Below are 25152 nucleotides of genomic sequence, written 5' to 3'. Positions count from 1 at the left end.
AACTTACATAACAGGAATAAGATTCATTATGAATAGGAAACGGTAACAGGGTTGTTCTCATCGGAATTAGCAACAAACCAACACTAACAGCAATGGTTTGGGCATAAGTGTCAGCTTCACTAGCAGAAAATGAAGAGACAGAAAGTACACAAGGATATTGAATGGGTAGTTTAGTGCATAAAAGGATATGATAACCTAATAATCATGGGGGGATTGGAATGCGGTACTAGGAGAAGGAATTGAAAGAATTGAAAGAGAATATAGGCTTGGTGGTAGGAACGACAGAGAAGAAAGATTGAGTGCTACAAACAATTTGAGTTAGTAATAGCAAATTAATTGTTCAAAAATCACACGATCAGGATGTATATGTGGAATAGGACTGGAGATACAGGAAAATTCCATTGGATTACACCCTAGGGAGACACAGATTCCAAAATCAGATATTGGATTGTAAGGCATACCCAAAAGCAGATGTAGACCCAGATCACAGTTTAGTAATGATGAAGAGTAAACTGAAGTTTGTGAGACCAGTCCACAGTAAACAATTGGGATAGTGAAATACTTAGGAATAATGAAACAACAGAAACTCCAGGGTGGAATTTGTGACAGTCTTTTTGTTGTTCCTATCTGTGACTCAGCATCTTCACTATATGGTGAGTGACAACTTTTCTTTTCATAATATTGTTAAGGAATAATGAGATATGTTTGAAGTTCTCTGAGGCTATGGAAATTGTGATAATGAATACCTTAGTAGGTGGTTCAGTTGTAGAAGACATTTCTAAAAAGAGCCTTCACAGAAGTTGCAAAGAAAAACATAGGTACAAGGGCAGCAACTGCAAAGAAGCCTTTGGTAGCAGAAAGAAATACTTCAACTGACCAACAAAAGAAGGAAGTACTGCAATGTTCAGGGAAACTCAGTAAGGCAGAAATATAAGCCACTTAGGTCATCAATAAGTAGGAAGTGCAGGGAAGCTAAGATGAAATGTATGCAGGAAAAATATGAAGAATCAAAAAAAGAAATGACAATCAGAAGGACTGATTCAGCATATAGAAAAGACAAAAAAAATTAAAAGTGAGGATGGCAATATTAATATTGCAATGGGAATTCCACTGTGGATATGTGGACAGAGTATACTAAAGGCCTCTATGAGGGCGGGCAGGGGGCAGGGGGGGGGAGGACTTGTATTAGAGTCAGAAATTAAGAGAGCTTTGGAAAACCTGCGATGAAATAATGCAGAAGGGATGGACAACTTCCTTCAAAATTTCTGAAATGGTTCGGAAAGGCAATCCAGCGATTACTCAAGTTGCTGCACAGAATCTATGAGTCTGGAGACATATGACCAGGCTCTGTAAAAATATATTCTACACAATCCTGAAGATAGAAAGGGTACAATCAGATTAATGACTCAGACATCCAAGATGCCAAAAAGAATTATATATATAAGAATGGAGAAGAAAGTTGATGATTTGTTAGATGACAAACACTCTGGCTTTTGAAAAAGTAAGGACACCCTAGAGGCAGATCGGATGCTGTGATTGATAATGGAAGCAAAATTTAAGAAAGATCAAGACACCTTCATAGGATTTGTCAACCTAAGAAAAGCAATCAACAATATAAAATTCTGCGAGAAGTTTGAAATTTTAGAAAAATAGGAGTAAATTAGGGAAAGATGGATAATATACAATTTGTATGAGAATCAAGAGGTAACAATGAGAATGGAAGACCAAGAACGAAGTATTTGGACTAAAAGGGGTGTAAGACAGGGATATAGTCCTTCACTACTACTGTTCAATCTATAAATCAAAGAAGCATTGGTGGGAATAAAAGAAATGTTCAAGAGTAGGATTAAAATTTGAGGTGAAAGGATATCAATGATAAGATTCATTGATGGTATTGCTATCCTCAGTGAAAGTGAAGAAAAATTACAGAATGTACTGAATGGAACAAACAGCCTAATGTTTACAGAATATGAATTGAGAGTAAACCAAAGAAAGACAAATGTAATGAGGATTAGTGAAAATGAGATTATCAATAAACTTAAAATTCAAATTGAGGACCATAAAATTAATGAAGTGAAGGAATTCTGATGTCTTGGAAGCAGAATAAATGACAGACAAAGGAAGGACTAAAAAGCATATTGGCACAGGGAAGTAGGACACTCCTGGCCAAGAGAAGTCTGAAAGGATCAAAAATCAGCCTTAATCTGAGGAAGAAATTTCTGAGAATGTACATTTGGAGCATAGCTTTGTGTGGTATTGAACTGGGACCATGGGGCAACAAGAAAGAAAGAGAACTGAAATGTGTGAGTTGTAGTGCTACAAAAGGATATTGAATATTAGATGGAGAAATAAGATAAGGAATGAGGAGGTTCTCAGAACAGCTGATGAACAAAGGAACCTATGAAAAATAGTGACAAGAAAAAGGGATATTATAGAAGGACTTATGTTAAGTGATCAGGGAATAACTACCATGGTATTAGGGGGAGTTCTAGGGGGTGTAAACTGTAGGGGAAAATGAATATTGGAATACATCTGACAAATGATTGAGGATGTAGGGTGCAAGTGCTACTCTGAAAGGAAGAGCTTAGCATAAGAAAGCAATCCAGGTGGTTAGAATCAAATCAGTAAGAAGACTAATGGAAAACCAGGGGTTTGGCCACTGACATTTTCATAGCTTCATATTATGCAGTTAATCCATAAATTATGTGATTGTACATTTCAGATGCATCGTTCTCCACAGATTATATGCACTGAATTAACTATATTTTCCTAAACAACATCCTCAAACTGCATACAGATTATTTCTTATATGATTGATGTTCAGGACTAGCCCATAATCATAATAACATGCAACATATTAAAAAAAAATTGTATTTCTAGTTTTGTGATTTTCAAATAAAAGGTGAACCATTTTAATGTAGTGTGTTAATGCCATTTACTTGGAGGTCTACAAAATAACATTACTGTTGTGTTTTTTTGTCTGCTGTCTCTAGAGCATTTAGTACAGTATTATAGATGTCACTAGTTGTCTGTTAATTTTTCATGAAGTCATACTGTCTGTGAAGAGTTTTTTTTTTTTTGTCCATACATTTTATTAACCTGTCATTCATGACGTTTTCTTGACTTTGTTGAAGCCTGATAATAAACCAACTGGGCTCTAGTTTTCTGAATTTGATTTGTCTCCATTCTTATGAAGAGACTTTGGCAATTTTCAGACAGTCAGAAAATATGCCTGTATGATAAGATGGTTTTATATCTTAAATTGAACTGAAATGTTTGTAATGCAAATAATCTGTAATACTGCCAGTTTTTGAGGACATTTCCTTAAGTTTTGTTGCAACATTAATGATTTCATATGTTGCTGTTTTCCAAATATATGCTGCCTGACAAAGAAAGTCAAGTAGCCAGATGAGGAGGCAAAATGAAGTGAAACTTCATGGGTTGAAAGGGTGCTTGATCTTATTTCAGTAATTACAGAAATGAATCAGATTTAAAAAGAACTTGGAAAAATGAGCCCACTTATTAGTACGATGACATAGCCCCCTCTGGCCTGGATGCAAGCACTGATTCAAGTGGGAAGTGTCCCATAAAGCCATTGTATTCTCACCTACGGCAAGCTGGTCCACAATTGTTGTGGCTGGTTCCTGATATCCTAGATACTGGCACACACACTTGTGTTCTATTGGGGACAGATCTTGGGCTCTTGCTGGTCATGAGTGTATCTGATCACACAGACATTTCATAGAGATACATGCCATGTGTAGATGAGCATTTTCCTGTTGACAGAATGTTCATGACATAGTGTTGAGACATCAGCTAATATGGAATTGAACAAATAATGATGGCATGTGATAGCTTACTGCCTCTTTACTTCTTGCTTTTCCATGCTGAAAGTTATGTTAACAAATAACTTCACAACTTCTGTACCACAGTTAAATATGACTGCTCTTTCATCTATTGGACATCAAACAGTACTTTTCACATGTAACTGCACAGATGCTACTATTACTATTAATGGACAACAACACAACAGAGAATTAAATATCTTTAGAGGACAGTGTGAGGAGGAAACTATAGGCATTCTTGAATTAGTACCTCATACATTATTACTTTTTTCAGACCCAGGAGGAATGGCGTTACATATTTCTTATGGCTGCTGGAATTTACTTCCTAGGAAACTTGACATTTGTTATCTTTGGGAAGGCAGAAGTACAGCCCTGGAATGATCCCAGCTTCATGAAAAAGAAGCATGAAGGTACATAATTTTTGGTCATTTATTTTCTATATTTTACAGAGAGAAATGTAGGAACAGTTATGTTGATAATCTTGTCCACAATATAATTAAATGAAGTTGTCTGGTTATCTTTTATTACACTTTTTTTCAAATAAGACTTTTCTATTCCATTTAGTTTTTGATTTCATTTGTTTCTGTCCAGCAAGTATCAGAGTGGTATTCATGGTGTCAGTATGGGGGAGAAGTTAGTAAAATCATTGCACAAAATTTGGCACCTGATCCCATTCCATTTTTGACCTTTAAAAGATACTAAAATGCTTTAAAAAATCTCAAGTAGTACATGATACCTCGTACTCTTTGTTAGTAGTCAAAGATGCAGCCAACACCGTGTTACTAGAGGAGGCCGAAATGCATGCGTTTTAGCTCACGCAGGCTGGCGTGAGGTCTGGAACAGGACAAAGAAATTAGAATTTAGAAAAACGGACGTAGCTGGTGGAATACTTAACTTTAATCCATTAATTATGAACGACGTCCTTGACGGTACATGGTCCACAACATCAATAGTAACTGAATATGGCGCCTTACTAGGTCGTAGCAAATGACATAGCTGAAGGCTATGCTAAACTATCGTCTCGACAAATGAGAGCGTATTTTGTCAGTGAACCATCGCTAACAAAGTCGGTTGTACAACTGGGGCGAGTGCTAGGAAGTCTCTCTATACCTGCCGTGCGGCGGCGCTCGGTCTGCAATCACTGGTAGTGGTGACATGTGGGTCCAACGTATATTAATGGACCGCAGCCAATTTAAAGGCTACCACCTAGAAAGTGTGGTGTCTGGCAGTAACACCACAATGTAATTTTTTTATAGTGTACAGCATATACTTTTACAAAACATTGGGACAAATACAATAAAAAAGTCCTTATGAAATTTTGCTAAAAACACCTGTACTTTCAGGTATTACTGATAGATTATGTTAGATGTATTTCAGTGTAAAATTCAGGTGAAATTTGACACTCATAACTAAAATAAATTTTGGTAAATAACGTATTGATATATCTTAATGTGTACATTGTACTCTTGTTGTCGGAAATACAGACTGAAATTATAGAGGGCTATCAGGTAGTTCCATATGTGGTCCTGGTATGTCTTACATCAACATCTCTATCTACATCTATATACACACTCCACAAGCCACTATATGGTGCATGGCAGAAGATATTCTGTGCCACTATTAGTCATTTCCTTTCCTGATCCATTCACAAATAGAGCAAGGGAAAAACTACTGTCTGCATGCCTCTGTACAAGCCCTAATCTCTCTAATCTTATCTTCATGGCCCTTACGCAAAATAAACATAGGTGGCAGTAGAATTGCTCTGCAGTCAGCATAAAATGCTGCTTCTCTACTGTTTCACAGTAGTGCTGCTTGAGAAGAACATCGTCTTCCCTCCAGTGTTTCCCATTTGAGTTCCTGAGGCATCTCCATAATACTTCCATGTTGTTTGAACCTATTGGTACCAAATCTAGCAGCCCATCTTTGAATTGATTCTTTGTCTTCCTTTAATCTGACTTGTTGCAGATCCCAAACACTCAAACAGTACTCAAAACAATGGCTCACACTAGTGTCCTATATGTAGTCTCTTTTACAGATGAACCACACTTTCCTAAAATTCTCCCAATAAACCAAAGTTGACCATTTGCATTCTCCACTACAATCCTCCATTGCTCATTCCATTTGATACTGCTTTCCAATATTATGCCTTGATATTTAATCGAGGTGACTGTGTCAAACAGCACAGTATTAATGCTGTATGTCACACTACTAATGCTGTACTTGAACATAATGGGTTTGTTTTTCCTACTCATCCACATAACTTACATTTTTGTGAATTTAGAGCAAGCTGCCATTCATCACACCAACTAAAAATGTTGTCTAAGTCTTCTTATATCCTTCTACAGTTACTCAACAATGACACCTTCCCATACACAACAACATCATCTCCAAACAGCCACAGACTGCTCTTTACCCTGCCTGCCAAATCATTTATGTATATAGAAAATAACAGTAGTCCTATCACACTTCCTTTGGCACTCCTGATGAATACTTGCCATCGAGGGCAATAAACTGGGTTCTGTTTCTTAAAAAGTCTATGAGACACTCACATATCTGGGAACCTATTCCATATGCTTGTACCTTTGTTAACAGTCAGCAGTGTGGCACTACGTCAAACATTTTACAGAAATCTAGGAATATGGAATCTGCCTGTTGCCCTTCATACCGCACAAGCTTCCACCCATACAAAGCAATGTCCACATTTATGTAAATGGTAAGGAGAGAAAAAGGTTTATGTTTCACAGCAAGAACAATTTTTTAAAATTCAACACTAATAATTATTATTTGACCATATTCAATTTACATGAATAGGCAGCAAGCCTCTATACACCGAATTGGATACATACCTTGAGTGCAATACAAAGGCTAAGCAACAAGATCATAAAGACATGAGATAAGAGAAAAATAATATGGTGTCTCTCTTTTACATAGTAATTCTTGGAATCTTTATATGTCACTGAAAATCTAAAGTTTCAATGACCTCCTTGTGATAAATATTCTTTGTTAAGCATATATCATTGTAATTACTTTTACCAGTTATTAAAGGCATAACATTGTAGACAGGAGTTACCTATGCTTTTTTCCAATTGCTTGGGACTTTGCACTGGGCAACAGATTCACAATAAATGCAAGCTAAGTAAGAGGCCAGTGCTAGAGTACTTAGGGGAGTTGTCTACATGAATTTTATTCAGAATACTCTTCCAAACTCTGTAAACCAGGTGTTTACTATATTCCATGTAAGGCAGTAAGGACACCATGAAATATGAAGAAACAGAACTGCTAAGAGAGACTTTGTTGTTTTGGGACTGTGTTCTGAAGGAGGCAATTGAAATATGAGTGGCTGATAGGCTGATCAACAGAGGCACTGGGTTCACTCTCAGCAAAGCTTGGGACCCAACACTCAGACAACTAAAATCACAGCATTGGCTGAGAGTGACTTCCATGTCGGACGCAGGCTACAGGAGTACTGAGGCACCAGTGCTTATGTCCAGGTTCCGATAGCGGTGTACCACCACCAACTCCCCCCCCCCCCCCCCCCCAACTACTTGACCCATTGGAGGAAGTGGTGGGGATTGTTAACAGTATAAAGGAGGTGGGATGTAGCAAAGATGCTCATTCTATAGGTATTACTTGAAAATGATGGCAAGGTACACTCTCCAAACATCATGTTACAAAAATGACTGCATTCAGCTGGATACCCAACAAAAATACAAACAGGTGACTCACTGGGAAACCCTACGATAAGACATCTAATTCCTCTATGAGGAAGAGATTCATCAGAGACTTAAGAAGCTGGATATACTTTGCGACCCAAAAGAGCGTCTGCTCAGCTCTCTTGCCTTCCTGATGAGGTCCCATGACCACAGCATAATACCAACATTTGCAGGCATTCACCACATAAAAACTGCAGCCACCCACCAGATCATAAGGATCTAGTCTGGCACTTGTAAGGGAAATGATCCAGTACATACATCGATGACTGGATGCAATACCTAAAGAATTACTTGCACTCCACTAAGAGATGACTTGCTTACTTTTGCCTGATTCTTGGGAGTGGATTGACACCATTACTTGGGTTGATGTGGACTGATCTTGATGCAGTGCTAATACCAAACAAGTCTCCAAATTTGAACATGTGGCAGCAAGAGAACAACAGTTGGAAAAAGAGCAACAATGATGAACTGTAATCAACCTCATGGGGAAGGAGATTGAGGACACAGAAAAATCAGTTCTGGAAAAGCACCAACTGCTATACATGTTGCAGATTTCATCAGTGGTACGGAACAAGTAATTTCCACCCTGCATAGTAATGATACAGAAGAGATATGTCAAGAAACATGTTGTGCAGACACTAGAGGTGCCCCATCAAAAACGAACATAATGTAAGCAGAAGTGCTGGCATTCAAGCAGAAAACTGAAGGGAGACCTAACCAACAGAGTGAGCTACTGCACCAGTCCTTGCCAAAGAAAATCATCAAGAAGCTTCAACCACAATCTGCTGCACCACCAATACTCTGTGGCTTACCAAAGGTTCTCTAGCTCCTATTGCAAGCAACATAGGCACACCAACAAACCAGCTGGTCAAACATCTAACAGCAATATTAAGCCCCTACACTGGTAAATATCACCACCATATCAGGAACTCTGCACACCTCGTTCAGTAGGTGCAAGAACTACGTCTCCATGATCAAGACTGTATGGTAGGCTTTAATGTGGTATCCCCCTACACCAGAGTGCCACACACTGATTCACTCAACTTGATCATGGATAAATTCAACCCAACAATGACTAATCTCTTCAAATCTGTCCTCATATTAAAATTCTTGCTCTTTAGTGGCAACTTTTATGAACAAACAACCTCAAGTTGATCAGGGAGAAATTCAATCAGACAATACGTAATCTCTTCAAATTTGTCCTCACATCAACATTTTTTCTCTTCAGAGGTGGCTATTATGAATACACAGATGGCATCACCATGGAGTGCCTTCTGTCACCAGTTGTAGTAAATTTGTTTATGGAGGACTTCAAAGTGAAAATTTGGGAAACAGCTGCAAAGAAGCCCACATGCTTCTTCAGATACGTTGATGACACATTTGTGGTGTGGCCACATGGGAGTGAAAGACTTCAACAGTTGGTGCAACATCTGAACTCTCTGTACCCCAGTATCATATTCACAACAGAGATATAACAGAATAGATGTCTTAGTCAAGTGCAAAATGAATGGCACTAGGAGACTGTGTGCACAGGAAAGCCACTCACACTGATCTGTATCTCCATGGTGCCAGCTGACATCATCCTTCACACTGTGAGAGTGTGCTACATATACTGGTACACAGGGCCCATACAATAGTGGACAAAGAAAGCCTACCAAGGGAGCTTAAATGACCTTAAGAAAGTTTTCATGAAGAGTGGATATGACAAGAGGGAAATCTGACATGCTTTCCGGCAGAAAGTACAAGCCCAGCAGACAGAAAGTGACAAGGAAAAAACAATGGCGTACCTGCCACACACCGGCAAAGTATCAAACAAAATGGGCAGAATCTTGGCTTGACATAACATTAAATATGTTTTCCATCTACCTCCAAAAATGTTTGCCCTATTGGATGTAGTGAAAGATGACTTGAGTCTATGTAAACCAGGTGTCTACTGCATTGTATGTAAATGCAATAAGGTGTATATTGGGGAAACTGTATGGACAACTGAAGAAAGATGCAGAGGACATAGAAGACACACAAAACTCAAGCAACCATCAAAATTGTAGGATACTAAATGGCTACAGAGGACCCCATGAAATATGAAGAAACAGAACTTCTAAGACAGACCTCATCATTTTGGGACTGTATTCTGAAGGAGGCAATTGAAATACAAGGGGCTGAGAGGCTGATCAACAGGGGCATGGCTTCACTCTCAGCATAGCTTGGGACCCAGCACACAGCCTACTAAAATCACAGTGTCAGCTGAGAGCGATATCTGTGCTCAACACAGGCGAAAGGAGTAATGAGGGACCAGAGTTTGTGCCCAGATTCTGGTGGCATCCCCCCCCCCCCCCCCCCCCCCATCCATCTCCCACCACTCAACCAACTGCAGCAATTGGGCAGTAGTGGAGGAAGAAGGTTGGGGGCAATAAGAGGAAAAAGGAGGCAGGATGTAACATAGAAGCTTATTGTACAGATATCACCTGAAGATGACGGCAACGTATGCTGTCGAAATATCATATTACAATGATGATTGCATCTGGCGCGACACCAAACAACAGTACAAACAGTTGATTCACTGGGAAAGCCTAAGATCACATATGTCTGTGTTCTAACCCTCACTTCAGGCCACAACATTTACTGAACATAAGAAATTTTTTTACAACACGATAAATTGTCCATTAGTCTGAGAAACCAAATGGTAATAGTTATTGAAGAATTCACTGGGAAAGCCTAAGATCACATATGTCTGTGTTCTAACCCTCACTTCAGGCCACAACATTTACTGAACATAAGAAATTTTTTTTACAACACGATAAATTGTCCATTAGTCTGAGAAACCAAATGGTAATAGTTATTGAAGAATTATTCATCACAGCTACAAATAAAAATTATTGTTGAATCATTCCACATTAGTACAATAAGGTCCAAGCAAGATTTATCTGCATAAATTGGTATTTTGTAATCAAAGATCCAGATATACAAGCGGTGGTGGAAACCACAAGTTCATGATTCAGTAGATAATACACACAGTAAACAGTAATAGTATCACAGAGTCTGCAGGACGAGGTAAGTCAGAATATAGCAAACTTGGAAGAGACTGCCATCCCACACTATTATCTTTGCCTGCAGTGGAAATTTGCATGATCGGCTTGCAATAGTGGTTGTATTCTCATCACAGGCACTCTCACTAGACATGTTGCCATTACACATACTGATGTACTTTATTATTCATTTGTATGTCTGGTGGGGTTACTACATCCTGTTGTGAAACTAAAGGCTCACTGTGGTGCATTTTTTTTTTTTTGATAATGCCTATTGTGCCATGGTTTTGTAGAAATCAGGCCTCGCAGTCAAATTTTGTGACTGATTAAATTTTCGTGGCTTAACAGGACTTCTAATGAGGCCCTTAGCTTTACCAGACAATATTCTTCCATTTTCTGCTATCTGAACTTGCATCGTGACCTGATTCATTATGGCAATCTGCTAGTGCCTCTCTCCTGCCATGCAAATGCTATCAAGAACCTGCAGCCTCTCTTGCAGGCCCAGTACCACTAGGACCCAGGATATGGCAGAGAATGAATATGGATCATAATGGTTGAATCACAACTTAAAAGATTCTTTCCAGAATTTGTGTCTCTGCATTATTTTCTAAATTTTGAGCACACTATCAAGCATGGGTTTATGATGTATTAGTTTCAATTAAAAGTTTATCTTAACAGTATGGAAATAGAGAGAATCATTTTTATTGCCATTAATTCCTTCCACAGTCTACTTTTTTATCAGTAATTAAGAACATTTTTCTTTGAAGGGCTGTAGAGTTCTTTGTGTTTTTTTTTTCTTCTCTTTTTTGTCTTGCATGTTCAGGATATCACTAACAAAATGGAAGAAGCTGATGAATATTGTGAATGAAACTGGATGCAAGACTGAAAGAACTCATGGTTTTAAGTTATGATCACAAAAATACACAAGGACAGTGATGTAGACAGTTATGTTAGAAATAATGTTCAATGTGAAAACATCATTTGGTATGATGTGGCACCACTGTGGAAATGGCCTTTGATCAAGAGAATATGCACAAATTAAAGATAAATAAAGCTAGGCAAAAACAGCTTAATAAGAACAGTCTGTATATGCTACCAAACAGTGGTGTAGACGAATTCTTCATCATTTAGAACAACTTTGCATGAACTCTCAACATACAAAAAACAGCTTGAAATAATATGAGATGTGAATATAGATTTTTTTAAGCTATAAAGTGAATTATGTTATGTGTTATGACTTGTTACATTGCTGTAACCATATCAATTTAAATATTTCACCAAAACTGACACACAGACTTGCAATCACCATGTTATTATGAATTTAAATATGAAAGAATGAGTGGTGAGAACTATTGAAAACTAACTCTCAGACCATAAAGCGCTATCCATAGAGAATAATACGGTCTATGAATAGTTATGCATAGTGGTTTACTCACTTACAAACCAAAAACTGACTATAACAAGTTTACGGAGAGCACTGCACATAAAGACTGACTCAAGATATACACACAGATGATTAATGAAAAGTGGTGCCATTGCTATGAAATATTTAACCATAGTTTTAATCAGGAATGTTTGATGGTAAATACATTAGGACAATCAGTCTGTGCAAAGACTCTCAAAATGCATCCAGGAATTCACAAATTAAAGGAAAATATGACAAACATATATATGTGTTCTTAAGAGACACCAAATTGTACTATTTTGTAGCAACTATAAAGCAACAGAAAAAATTGCAGGGAATCACTAAGTATCTAAAAGCACTTTATTAAGCTGAATGTATAGATAAATCCACTAATATTAGTAAAATAGTCTTGGATATAATAAACAATAAATGTGAAAAGAGAGTGTATCAAGGTTACAGTAATGTAGCATTAGGAAAAAAATGAATGTTGATGAGTGTGCCCAAGCCATTATGTGAGGCCTCCATAGAACATTTTAGTGAGCCATGTAGAGAAGAAATTGACAAATCAACATTATTAACAAACTCAGCTAAAATGAGTAAATGATTGTAATAGAACATGAGGTAATGAAAGTAATCTCAAAACTCAAAAGAGGAACATCTAGTAGCTGGGATGACATATCACCAACTTACTTTAAGAAGTACGACCAGAGTATAAGAAGCAAGTAACAACTGACATGAAAATTAGCAACTTCAGCACTTGAAACAGTAATCCTAGATGAAATGGAATCTTTCTCGTGTAAGTACAACCTACTAAACAACTCCCAGAAAACATTCCAAAAAGAGCAATTTACCAAGCTATGTTAGAATGATAAAGGCAGGATCATTGTTAGCACTGTTAGCTGCCCCAAGTGGAAGATATGCTTTTTTGTGCTCAGGCCACTTCAAGAACTAAGAGGCACATGCAGCCATTTGGTGTGCCAAGCTGAGAGGGGCACAAGAGGTGCCACAGCACTAATATTTCTATATGGGATGCATCACAATTGGTAGCATTTGTAATCATCTGGAAATCACTCTGACCACTATCAAATGATAGGATGCTCCTGCCTCAAAGTAGTGCAAAAATTGGCAATTTGCTTGAAATTTTATGGAAAGTAATATTTTCAACTTCACAAAATGCAAAAATGTAGCATATTATGACTATAATATCAATTAATCACAGTTGGACCAGTCAACTATATGAATAACTGGATGTAACCCTTTGTAGAGTTATGAAATGGAATGACCACATATTCTCAGTCATGAGTAAAGCAAGTGGCAGACTTTGGTTTATTGGTAGAATACTAGGAAATTCTATCATTCTACAAAGGGGATTGCTGACAAATCATATTGCTCAAATGTGTGGGACCTGTACCAAACAGGACTAACAGAGGATATTGAACATATACAGAGCACAGATGATCACAAGTTAGTCTAATCCATAGGATGCTGCCACAGACATTAAGAAAACAAACTATTCTGAGAAAGCCTGCTTACAAAGTTTCAAGAACTGGCTTTAAATTATGACTAAGAATTTACTACAATCCACTCCACATCACTCCCACAGGGATCACGAGAAAGGATTAGATCAATTACAGCATGCATGGAGGCATTTAGACAAGCATTCTTCCCTTCTCTCCATACATGAATGTAAAAAAAACACCTAGTAACTGATACAATGTAATGTGCCCTCTGACACATACTTCACAGTGGTTTGCAGAGAATAGATGTAGATGTAGGTGTAGGTGTAGAATGGATTTGTAGGGAGAGCTCCTGAGAATAGTGTACAAGATAACAAAGATACCTCAAGTAAAATTCACTCCTGTGAATTCTGTCTTCTCTACAAATGGTATGGGATCTTTTACTATTCATCCACATGACTGTGAGTGGCATGTCAGTGGTAAGGCTAGACCCCCTATAGAAGGAAGAACAGGGAAGAGATAAAACACTTGGTGTTATAACGTCCCCCTAATCAACAAGCTTGAAATGCTGTCTTTTACTGAAGCCAAAACTGTACCAGTGACTCATTTATCTTTTAGAAACCCACTGTTTACTGTGTCAGAAGGAGGCAAATGCGAAAGGGTGGGGTCTATTAATTGTCAGCTGTTAAAAAATATGGTGAATAATGGCAAGGGAATGGCAGCAAGGGATAGGAAGAGCCACCAAGTGCACACAGGGTGTATTCCTGGAAGAATCACTCAGCACACTGAAGGATCTGTTGTGGCAGCCATTGAGAGAACAGGATATTACCAACTACATGTGTCACATGTTGTAACAGACAGTGCCTGATGTCTAAGCTATATGGTCATACGTGAACCATTCCAGTGACTGGCAGAGGAGGTTGACAAAACCAGCCTTACTCATGGAGTTTCAGTGAAGCTCACAATTTGCAGTATTGTCCCCAGAACTGATTGTGGTCACCTCATTCTCAGCTGAGTGGTGAAAAATTTGAACAAGAGACTTTGAAGGTTCTATGACAAGCTTTAGTGCAAACTCCTGGATTTGCACCATAGTTTTTAACAGTTGTAGAGTACCTGTAAATGTGTAAGTGTGCACTACACATCAGAGTCTCCTACCCAGATAGCTGACTATATGTGGAGTGAATGCAAGGACTTTTTTTCTAGATTAGGAGACTGTCCATCCAGTCCAGATAATGATAGCCATAAGGGATTCAGAAGTTTCAGTATCAGATCCAAATTAATGTCCCTTACAGGTTGTTGTTGTGGTCTTCAGTCCTGAGACTGGTTTGATGCAGCTCTCCATGCTACTCTATCCTGTGCAAGCTTCTTCATATCCCAGTACCTACTGCAACCTACATCCTTCTGAATCTGCTTAGTGTATTCATCTCTTGGTCTCCCTCTACGATTTTTACCCTCCACGCTGCCCTCCAGTACTAAACTGGTGACCCCTTGATGCCTCAGAACATGTCCTACCAACCGATCCCTTCTTCTGGTCAAGTTGTGCCACAAGCTTCTCTTCTCCCCAATCCTATTCAATACTTCCTCATTAGTTATGCGATCTACCCATCTAATCTTCAGCATTCTTCTCTAGCACCACATTTTGAAAGCTTCTATTCTCTTCTTGTCTAAACTATTTATCGTCCATGTTTCACTTCCATACATGGCTACACTCCATACAAATACTTTCAGAAACGACTTCCTGACACTTAAATCTATATTTGATGTTAACAAATTTCTCTTCTTCAGAAACGCTTTCCTTGCCTTTGCTAGTCTACATTTTATATCCTCTCTACTTCGACCATCATCAGTTATTTTGCTCCCCAAATAGCAAAACTCCTTTAATACTTTAAGTGTCTCATTACCTAATCTAATTCCCTCAGCATCACCTGACTTAATTTGACTACATTCCATTATCCTCGTTTTGCTTTCATTGATGTTCATCTTATATCCTTCTTTCAAGACACTATCCATTCCGTTCAACTGCTCTTCCAAGTCCTTTGCTGTCTCTGACAGAATTACGATGTCATCAGCGAACCTGAAAGTTTTTATTTCTTCTCCACGGATTTTAACACCTACTCCGGATTTTTCTTTTGTTTCCTTCACTGCTTGCTCAATATACAGATTTAATAACATTGGGGAGAGGCTACAACCCTGTATTACTCCCTTCCCAACCACTGCTTCACTTTCATGTCCCTCGACTCTTATAACTGCCATCTGGTTTCTGTACAAATTATAAATAGCCTTTCTCTCCCTGTATTTTACCCCTGCCACCTTCAGAATTTGAGAGAGAGTATTCCAGTCAACATTGCCAAAAGCTTTCTCTAAGTCTCAAAATGCTAGAAACGTAGGTTTGCCCTTCCTTAATCTAGCTTCTAAGATAAGTCGTCGGATCAGTATTGCCTCACGTGTTCCAACATTTCTACAGAATCCAAACTGATCTTCCCCGAGGTCGGCTTCTACTAGTTTTTCCATTCGTCTGTAAAGAATTTGCGTTAGTATTTTGCACCTGGGACTTATTAAACTGATAGTTCTGTAATTTTCACATCTGTCAACACCTGCTTCCTTTGGGATTGGAATAATTATATTTTTCTTGAAGTCTGAGGGTATTTCGCCTGTTTCATACATCTTGCTCATCAGATGGTAGAGTTTTGTCATCACTGGCTCTCCCAAGTACATCAGTAGTTCCAATGGAATGTTGTCTACTCCGGGGCCTTGTTTCGACTTAGGTATTTCAGTGCTCTGTCAAACTCTTCATGCAGTATTGTATGTGCCATTTCATCTTCATCTACATCCTCTTCCATTTCCATAATATTATCTTCAAGTACATCACCCTTGTATTGGCCCTCTATATACTCCTTCCACCTTTCTGCTTTCCCTTCTTTGCTTAGAACTGGGTTTCCATCTGAGCTATTGATGTTCATACAAGTGCTTCTCTTATCTCCAAAGGTCTCTTTAATTTTCCTGTAGGCAGTATCTATCTTACCCCTAGTGAGGTAAGCCTCTACATCCTTACATTTGTCCTCTAGCTGTCCCTGCTTAGCTATTTTGCACTTCCTGTCGATCTCATTTTTGAGATGTTTGTATTCCTTTTTGACTGCTTCATTTACTGCATTTTTATATTTTCTCCTTTCATCAATTAAATTCAATATTTCTTCTGTTACCCAAGGATTTCTACTATCCCTCGTCTTGTTACCTACTTGATCCTCTGCTGCCTTCACTACTTCATCTCTCAAAGCTACCCATTCTTCTTCTACTGTATTTCTTTCTCCCATTCCTGTCAATTGTCCCCTAATGCTCTCCCTGAAACTCTGTACAACCTCTGGTTCTTGCAGTTTATCCAGGTCCCATCTCCTCCCTACAGGTAAGAGTATTAAAATCCAAGTGATTAATTGCCACATCAAACATAACAAAGTACCAGTATTTGAAGTGAAAAGCAGCAGAGGTCACATGATACTAGGTACATTGTGCCTGGTACAGCGAGCTGGTTTAAATTCGAAAAATAAGTGAGATTTTTGGGAAAAAGTGTTTGTCTTTATTGAAGGGATGGGCTTATGATGAACAGAGGTGGTTTATTTATCACGGTAGACAAGGAACAATATCCACTAAGATATAATTTGAAACTGCATGTGAGACTGTCTATATAAGGCTCAGTATTAAGGGTGGGCATTAACTTATAGTTGGATCCTTATATGCTACTCTTTAACTCTTTTGAGCTTCCTCCCAATGCTGATAAGAGTCTCATTTCAGCAAAAAATGGCCAACTCTCTATCATCATTCCCATTTGAGTGCTGAGTATGTATATTGCTCCAGCCAACAACCTCTCCTGCACTCAAGAGGGATGTCCATTTCATCCATCTGAGTGGATACGACATTTTATCATCGATGGCATCGCTTGCTGTGCATTAGGACAAGTACAGTTATGTAAGTGGTGGCTGTAACAAGATATCCGGTAAAGCATTCTCTGATAATCACCTAGAACAGATCACTCATGGTGGAAGTATATTAGATCTAATAGCAGTAAAAAGATGCAACATCTTTGAGAATGACCACATAGAAACTGATGTCGGTGACTATAAGGCAATTATAGTAACATTGGTTACCAAAGTACCAAGGGCACATGAAACAGGTAGAATGATTATATATTCAGAAAACTAGATACAGATGTAGTGGTCATACCTCAGTAAGGAATTCCAAACATTTAGCTGTGGTGAATAGCATGTTGAACTGTGGCACAAGTTAGGAAAACAGTCATCCTGCACTTGATGGGTATGTAGCCATTAGGATAGTTTATGTTGAGTCACTGTAAAGAAACTTCTAAAGAAACAGAGGCTAGTACATAATAGGCACAAAATGAAACATGGAGCTATGCATAGGAAGATTATGAAAGAAGTGTGTTTGGCTGTGAAGAGGGCAATGCATGAAGCCACCAACAACTACCACAGCAGAATATTATGAACAGCTCTCTCACAAAACCCAAACAAATTCTGGTCATATATAAAGGCTGGTCAGTGGTACAAAAGTTAGTGTCAAAACACTCGTGACTGAGACAGGGACTGAGATTGAAGGTAGCAAAGCAAAAACAGAAATGCTGAACTTTATTTTCAGTTGTATCTTTACAGAGGAATATCCAGAGGTATTTCTACAATTAAATTCTTGTATCAATGCAGAGATGAGTGCTATAAATATTAGTGCCCGTGGCACTGGGAATCAGTCAAAACTGCAAAAATTGAGAAAGACTCCAGGGCCTGATGGAACCCCTGTAAGATTCTATACTGAACTTGCAGTTGAGTTAGTCCCTCTTTTAACCATAATCTACCATAGATTCATCAAACAAAAAACCATACCCAGTCATTGGAAGAAAGCACAGATTACATCCATCTACATCTACAAGAAGGGCAGCAGCAGTGATACACAAAACTACTGTCCAATATCATTGATATCCATCTGTTTTAGATTCTTATATCAAGTTCTGACCTCAAATATAATAATGTCTTTTGAACAGAGTGACTTCCTCCATACCTTCGAGCCTGGTTTACGAAAGCAAAGGTCTTGTGAAACCAGTTCATGCTTTTCTCACATGACATCCAGAAAAGCATGGATTGGAGCTAATAGGTACTTGTAGTATTTCTTGAGTTCTGAAAAGCATTAATCTATGTTATCAAGGAAAATTTGAGACTGGATTGAGAATTTCTTGGTAGGGAAGATGCAGCATCTGATTGTGGATGGAGAGTCATCAGCAAATGTAGAAGTAGCTTTGCTTATGCTCAATGGAAATGTGTTGGGGCCCTTGATGTTCGCATTGTATATTAATGACTTTGCAAACAATATTAATAGCAACCTCAGACTTTTAACAGATGATTCAGTTATCTATAATGAAGCATATAGTCTGTAATAAGTTGGATAGACATTCAGTCAGATCTTTATAGGATTTCAAAGTGATGCAAAGGCTTGTAATTTGGTTTAAATGTTCACAATAATAAAATATCACACTTCACAAAATGAAAAATGTAGTACTCTATGACTACAGTATCAAGGAGTTACAACTGCGATTGGTCAACTTATATAAATACCTGCATGTAGAGCTTCATAGCAATATGAAATTGAATTATCATGTAGGCTCAGTCACAGGTAAAGCAAGTGGCAGACTTTGGATCTTGGTAGAAAACTAAGGAAATGCAACCAGTATGCATAAGAGATTGCTCATAATCACTCATGTGACCCATTCTAGAATACTGCTCCAGTGTAGAGGGCCCCACCAAATACAACTAACAGAGGATGTTGAACATATACAGAGTGAACTATGCTGTTGATATATTATTTGCTAATTGGAGTTGTACTTAACTACTAGCATTGTGGACAATAAAGAGAATAATCTTCAACTCAATAAGGATAAGACAGTTATGATCAAGTTCTTATTAAATCATAACCAGCTTCAAGGGGACATAAATACTGAATCACTATGTACAGCTGAAACTTCTGATGATCATAAAGTTTTAGACATAACATGGAAGGAGCGTATCAGCTATCTCTGTAAAATGATTTGCTGTAGTATTTAAAACGCCTCAGAAATATAACATCATCTCTGGCCTAAAATAAATATATTATGGAATAGTACGGATTAATACACCACATTTTCAATACAGGATTGAAATTTGGGACATGGGACCACAGCCTACATGTAAGGGATATTCGTGCTTCAGAAGAGAGCAGTGAGGGTAATTGGTAATAGAGGAATTGACAGTTCTGTAGATACTACTTCAACAAGTATAATTTACTGACTGTGTCCTCATTTTATGTTCATAAGATAATTGTTTTGCTAAAAGAGAATGAAGAAATAAGTGTAACAAACAAAGACATTTACCTCTATAGTAGAAGAAGCAAGTGTGATTATCATGGGATACAGAGTAATAAAAGAGCTACAGATCACAGACCACATGCTGTTGTAAAACAATAATTGTAGAAAAGATTGTCAAATAATATAAAGCAATTCTATGGAAATCTTTTTAAGGGCAAGTTGAAACAGTTGTTAATGAAAAGTTTTTTAGACTCACTAAAAGATTTCTCAACTCATTTACTCATAGCACTGTTTTTCTATATTGCAGTATATTAATGGTGGCAAATATTTACATATGTATGTCTAATGTGCTACTATTATTATTATATGGTAATTCCAATCCTAAAAATTGTATGGTAGTGGATAGAAATCACCAATAACCTAAAGTTACCAAAAATGTTAATGAAACATAGAAGCACAGTACAGTTGAACAACTTGTAATGGTGCACAGACATAAAGACAGAGGATGCAGAGTCAAAGGTCTTAACATCAAAGATGAATGACAGTGTTCTGGTGAACGACGATCACCACAGAGCACCCCTTGAGAAGTGTGGAGCATGAGTGAGATGCACAGCAAGCGATGCTATCAATGATAAAATGTCGCATCCACTCAGATGGATGAAATGGACATCCCTTGTGAGTGCAGGGGAGGTTGTTAGCTGGAGCAATATACATACTCAAGGCTCAAAAGGGGATGATGGAGAGTTGGCCATTTTTGCTGAAATGAGACTCTTATCAGCATTGGGAGGAAGCTCGAAAGAGTTCAAGAGTTGGATGTGCATGGTGGGGGAAACATGTTGAGGCAGTGGTGAGATGACAAAGACGAATGCTGTGCAGTTCCTGACCTGGATAGAGAGGTCACTGTACAGTGAGAGTTGGGTGTGCAGAGGCGGAGGTAGGGGCGACACATAGTACATCACTCTCGTCGCACATGTCAGTCAAAGCATTGGCAGTGAAGTAGGATCCTTGAGAGGTTGCACTGTCCCCCTCTCACTGATGAGTTTTATTGTTTGGGTAGTTCGGCTCTGTCTTAATGTTGACTAAATTCATCCAGTGAAAGAGGGGACGGCGCAGCTGATGAAGGAAATGTCACCTATGGTGATCATTCACCAGTAACTGGAGCTGTCTGACTGCTTCTCGTAATAACTCTTATTCAGAACTCCTTTATTACAATAGTTACAGCTATTTATTTCTGATACCTATGTACAGTCGGCTCTTGAGGTACCGCCTACTGCATTACTGGCCGTGAAATTGCTTCTTCCTACTTTCGCTGTTATACACAAAGTTCCTCATTATACATTCTTCGTTTTTTCCTCTGAAGTCCAACAACCGCCTCAGAGTATCCCGACACTGCAACTCTGGACCTCCATGGAGCAATGTCATCAGCCTCATTGCGTTTGCTCCATGGCGGCCCGCTACTTGCCGCATCAACTAAAGTTCACACCAGTTGCTGGCTCGGTGTTTGAATTATCTGCACATATAAAAACCAAATACTTCTGCAGTATTTATGCACATAACTAACAAATCCTAGCCCGCAACTCAATTTCATCATTTAATTAGAATTTGTGCTAGGCCAGGGGCGATAGATGGCGCATGCAAAAGACCATTGGTCGTCTGTTACATCACAAGGTATTGTCTCACTGTCAACACACATATCATTTGTCAGATCACTAACAGATGAAGCTGAGGATGCAGGGATTGGGGAGGGGTCATTGTGTGGGTCCAGAAGGGTGGTAGGTATGGCCTGAGTAAAGTTGTCAGAGAGTAACAAGGCAGCTTTCAGTCAAGTCACCGAGACTGTCTGAAGTTTATTATTAAGTATGATGTTGAAGGTGTTCTGTGCATGAGTGAGGGCCTCAACAAGGAGGCTGGAGTGATGCGTGAACAGAGTCATCGCAGAGCAACACATAGTTGCGAATAGCCAGTTCTTCAGGGACAAAACACAGGGTAGAGAACGTGGCTGTGAAGGTGGAGTATAAACATGCCTGATGTGAGTACATACGTGATTAACAATTGTTGGAAGCTCATCATCCTGTGGGGGAGTAAAAGGGACAGATAGGATGAGGGGCTCTCATATAAGACATCTGCAAGTGATGCCTGGAGCTCCTCCTTATAAGCAGCACATATTCCTAAAATGGTCACTTCTAACCAGGAACTGCCATGGCACATGAGTGTTACTTTAAGTGTGTGGTACCATCGCTCCAAGAGACCATTGATCTGAATGACATGTGGTAGTGTGAAATATGTTGACAGCCCACAGCTCGCAAAGTTTTGAGAAGTGCAAGGACTCAAGTTTGTAGCCCAGGTCACTTGTAACTGAGGAGGGACAGCTGAAGTGGGCAATCCAGGAATTAACAAAAGCTTGGGCAGCTGTTTTGGCCATAATGTCAGAGAGAGAGAGAGAGAGAGAGAGAGAGAGAGAGAGAGAGAGAGAGAGAGAGAGAGAAATGGCTTCAACCCACATTGTAACTCGGTCGATGATAGACAAAATGTAGCAATAAACATCTGAGAGTGATAGCGGTCTCATGTCAATATGGACATGATGTAGGTGACCCTTTGTGATGCTCAGTTGTCCGAGAGGGGGCTGGGCTTTCTGTCTCACCTTACTCCTCTGACACAGGATAAATCTGCATAACCAAGTGCGACAATCATCTTTTATTCCTGTCCAAATGAAACGTTTAGTGATTACTTTCATGGTAGCTTTGATACCCAGATGGGCCAGTCCATGCAGGGATATGGTGATCTCTTGGCACAGAGAGGCAGTCATGAATGTGTGGAGTATGCTTGCCAAAGTGTCACACATGATGGGTGTGGGGGAGCCCAGGAGGAGGCAACACTTGAGTGTTAAAGAGCATTTTGTGTCCATCATCATTTTGGTTAGCTCAGGATTCTCTGTCTGTAAGTGTGCCAACTTTCTCATGTCCAGGGGAGTTGGAAGAAATTGTCCATTACAACATTATTGGACCCACATTTATACCATACATGCTGCCAGATGAGGTCCATGTGCTGGAGCAGTCAAGGAAGAATGTCCATTCCAGGGCTATAGCATCAGCTAGCAGGATGTGTTCCATAAAGATGGTGAACATGTGTCCCTAGATATTGTCATAGAAGTGTTTGCCATGGGAAAATTGTTGCTGAATGCTGACCACTTGTGCTGAGGAGGTGAAATTTTCTTAGAAAAAAAAAACAAAGAGGCTCAGTTGTGCCGCCGATATACTGCTGCAAAACTTCGCCAATCAATGTGTCACTCATGTCTGCAGTAACTGAGATATGAGCATTGGGTAGTGTCGATGGGGGAAGTCTTGAGTGACTCGAAAACTGTGATCAAATTGTTTGGCCAAAGCACTATCCTAGGACCAGACGTGTGCTAAACAATGAGAGCATTGCTAAGGAGGGGGCCTGAATAGAGGTGGAATGTGGGAGGTTTAAATTTATGATATGGAGGAATCTACACAGTCCATGATAATCTGTAGGAAAAGGTAGGTTGCAAATGAGCTCAATGCGATCAGATGTTGGTTGGGTGCAGTCCGACAAAATGGTATAACCCAGGTAAATGATGCTATCATGGGTCATTTGTGACTTTTCATGATTGGTTTTCACACCATTGACTTTTCATGATTGGTTTTGCCACCATTTTGATATAGTGTTGACTATCCATGCACCTCAATGGTAGATGGCAAAATAAAAATATCAAGATAAATGCTTGCGAATGGCAGGTTGAACAAGAGGGAATCAATAAATCTCTGCCATATTTGGACCACATTTTTGAGGCTGTAATTCATTGCACAGCACCTGTAAAGCCCGAAGTAATCAGCGGGATTTTTGGAATGTCATCAGTGAACGTAGGCTTATTTAGTGGTAAGCCTTGCAGCAGTCCAGGAGACTTAAAACGCTTGCATGATTAACCAACTGAGTGAAGTTGGGGTCACTGATGTAGTAATTCCAGCTGATGTAGTAATCACCAACAAACAATTTGTTGTAAAAATGTAATGAAATGTAGAAGCACAATACAACTGAAAAACTCTTAAAAGTGTCCAGACACAAAGACAAAGTGAGCAGAGTCAAAGATCATAACATCAAAGATGAATGTTAATGTTCTTATTGTCAATGGTCACCACACTTATTGTTATTATTCTTATTATTTTATTATTATTATTATTATTATTATTATCTTGCTACATCAAGTGGTACTTACTTAAGTAAACTACTGAGTTTGCAGTTGCACACATTTGTTATAAGCTGTATTAAAAATTAAAATACATAGAATATCTCATGAAATAATTGAAAAAATTAAAGTAACCAATAACTGACACTGCAAAATGTGTTGTCACTGGCACTGTTACAGTTATCTATCAACTAGTTAAAACATAGTTACTTAGCTTGCCTTGGAGCATGCACAGGTTTTATGTTTCCACTTACTATCATCAAAATTTTCTACCATATCTCTGTTACAGGCTCAGTAATAACACTCTACTTTTCTTTTTTTTAACAGACGATGTCATAGTTGAGACTGAAAAATTGTAGCAAGAAGACAGACTGATGGCTCAGACAGAAACAAGGGTATTCGCTGTGCTGGAGCAGCATACTGTTGTCTTGTATTATGGAGAGGAAGGTAGACTTCACAACGGGAAGGATAAAGCTGGCAGGTATCTCCTGAAATTGCATCCTACTTGCTTCATATGCAGCTAATTGTTATCCTCAGATGTACTGAACATTTCTTGCAGCTGAGAACTTTTATTCCAGCTGCAGGGACATATTCTCGTGACCTTTTTTTTAAAAAAAACCAAATAAAATATCAATAAAGACTAACAACCACAGAAATATTTATTTCCCTGAGCATTCCAACAGTATGTAAAAGTGTTGTTTTGTGTGCAACATGTGCCACTGTGACATTTATTTTGGTTGAATGATTCTGATGCTCATGTAACAAAATGTACATCTGTTATGGCCAGAAAATAAATATCTCAAAAATAATGAAATAACTAATTTGTGATGTAAATAAAATAGAAAGAAACTTCCACATGGGAAAAATATATTAAAAACAAAGATTCCAAGACTTACCAAGTGGGAAAGCGCCGGTAGACATGCACAATAAAATAACACACAAACAGACACACAAAATTTCTAGCTTTCGCAACCAACGGTTGCTTCTTCAGGAAAGAGGGAAGGAGAAGGAAAGACGAAAGGATGTGGGTTTTAAGGGAGAGGATAAGGAGTCATTCCAATCCCGGGAGCGGAAAGACTTACTGTAGGGTGAAAAAAGGAAAGGTATGCACTCGCATACACACACATATCCATCTGCACATACAGGTACACAGACATAAGCACACATT

The 25152-nt window shown here is 38.7% G+C and overlaps 1 protein-coding gene across 1 annotated transcript in view; it reads left to right on the top strand.

Moving 5' to 3' along the window:
- Nucleotides 1-24789, top strand: part of LOC126281644 (putative inorganic phosphate cotransporter) — a 154530-nt gene extending 129741 nt beyond the window's left edge. Inside the window, exons 9-10 of the mRNA XM_049980781.1 lie at nt 4120-4255; nt 24312-24789. Of these exons, the coding sequence (XP_049836738.1) occupies nt 4120-4255; nt 24312-24343 (168 nt within the window). The 3' untranslated portion in view covers nt 24344-24789. The remainder of the gene's footprint in view (nt 1-4119; nt 4256-24311) is intronic.
- The last annotated feature ends 363 nt before the right edge of the window (nt 24790-25152 follow it).

This window comes from Schistocerca gregaria, chromosome 1 (genome assembly GCF_023897955.1).
Source record: "Schistocerca gregaria isolate iqSchGreg1 chromosome 1, iqSchGreg1.2, whole genome shotgun sequence".
NCBI classification, from domain to species: domain Eukaryota; kingdom Metazoa; phylum Arthropoda; class Insecta; order Orthoptera; family Acrididae; genus Schistocerca; species Schistocerca gregaria.
This window is presented reverse-complemented; position numbering and strand designations above follow the sequence as displayed.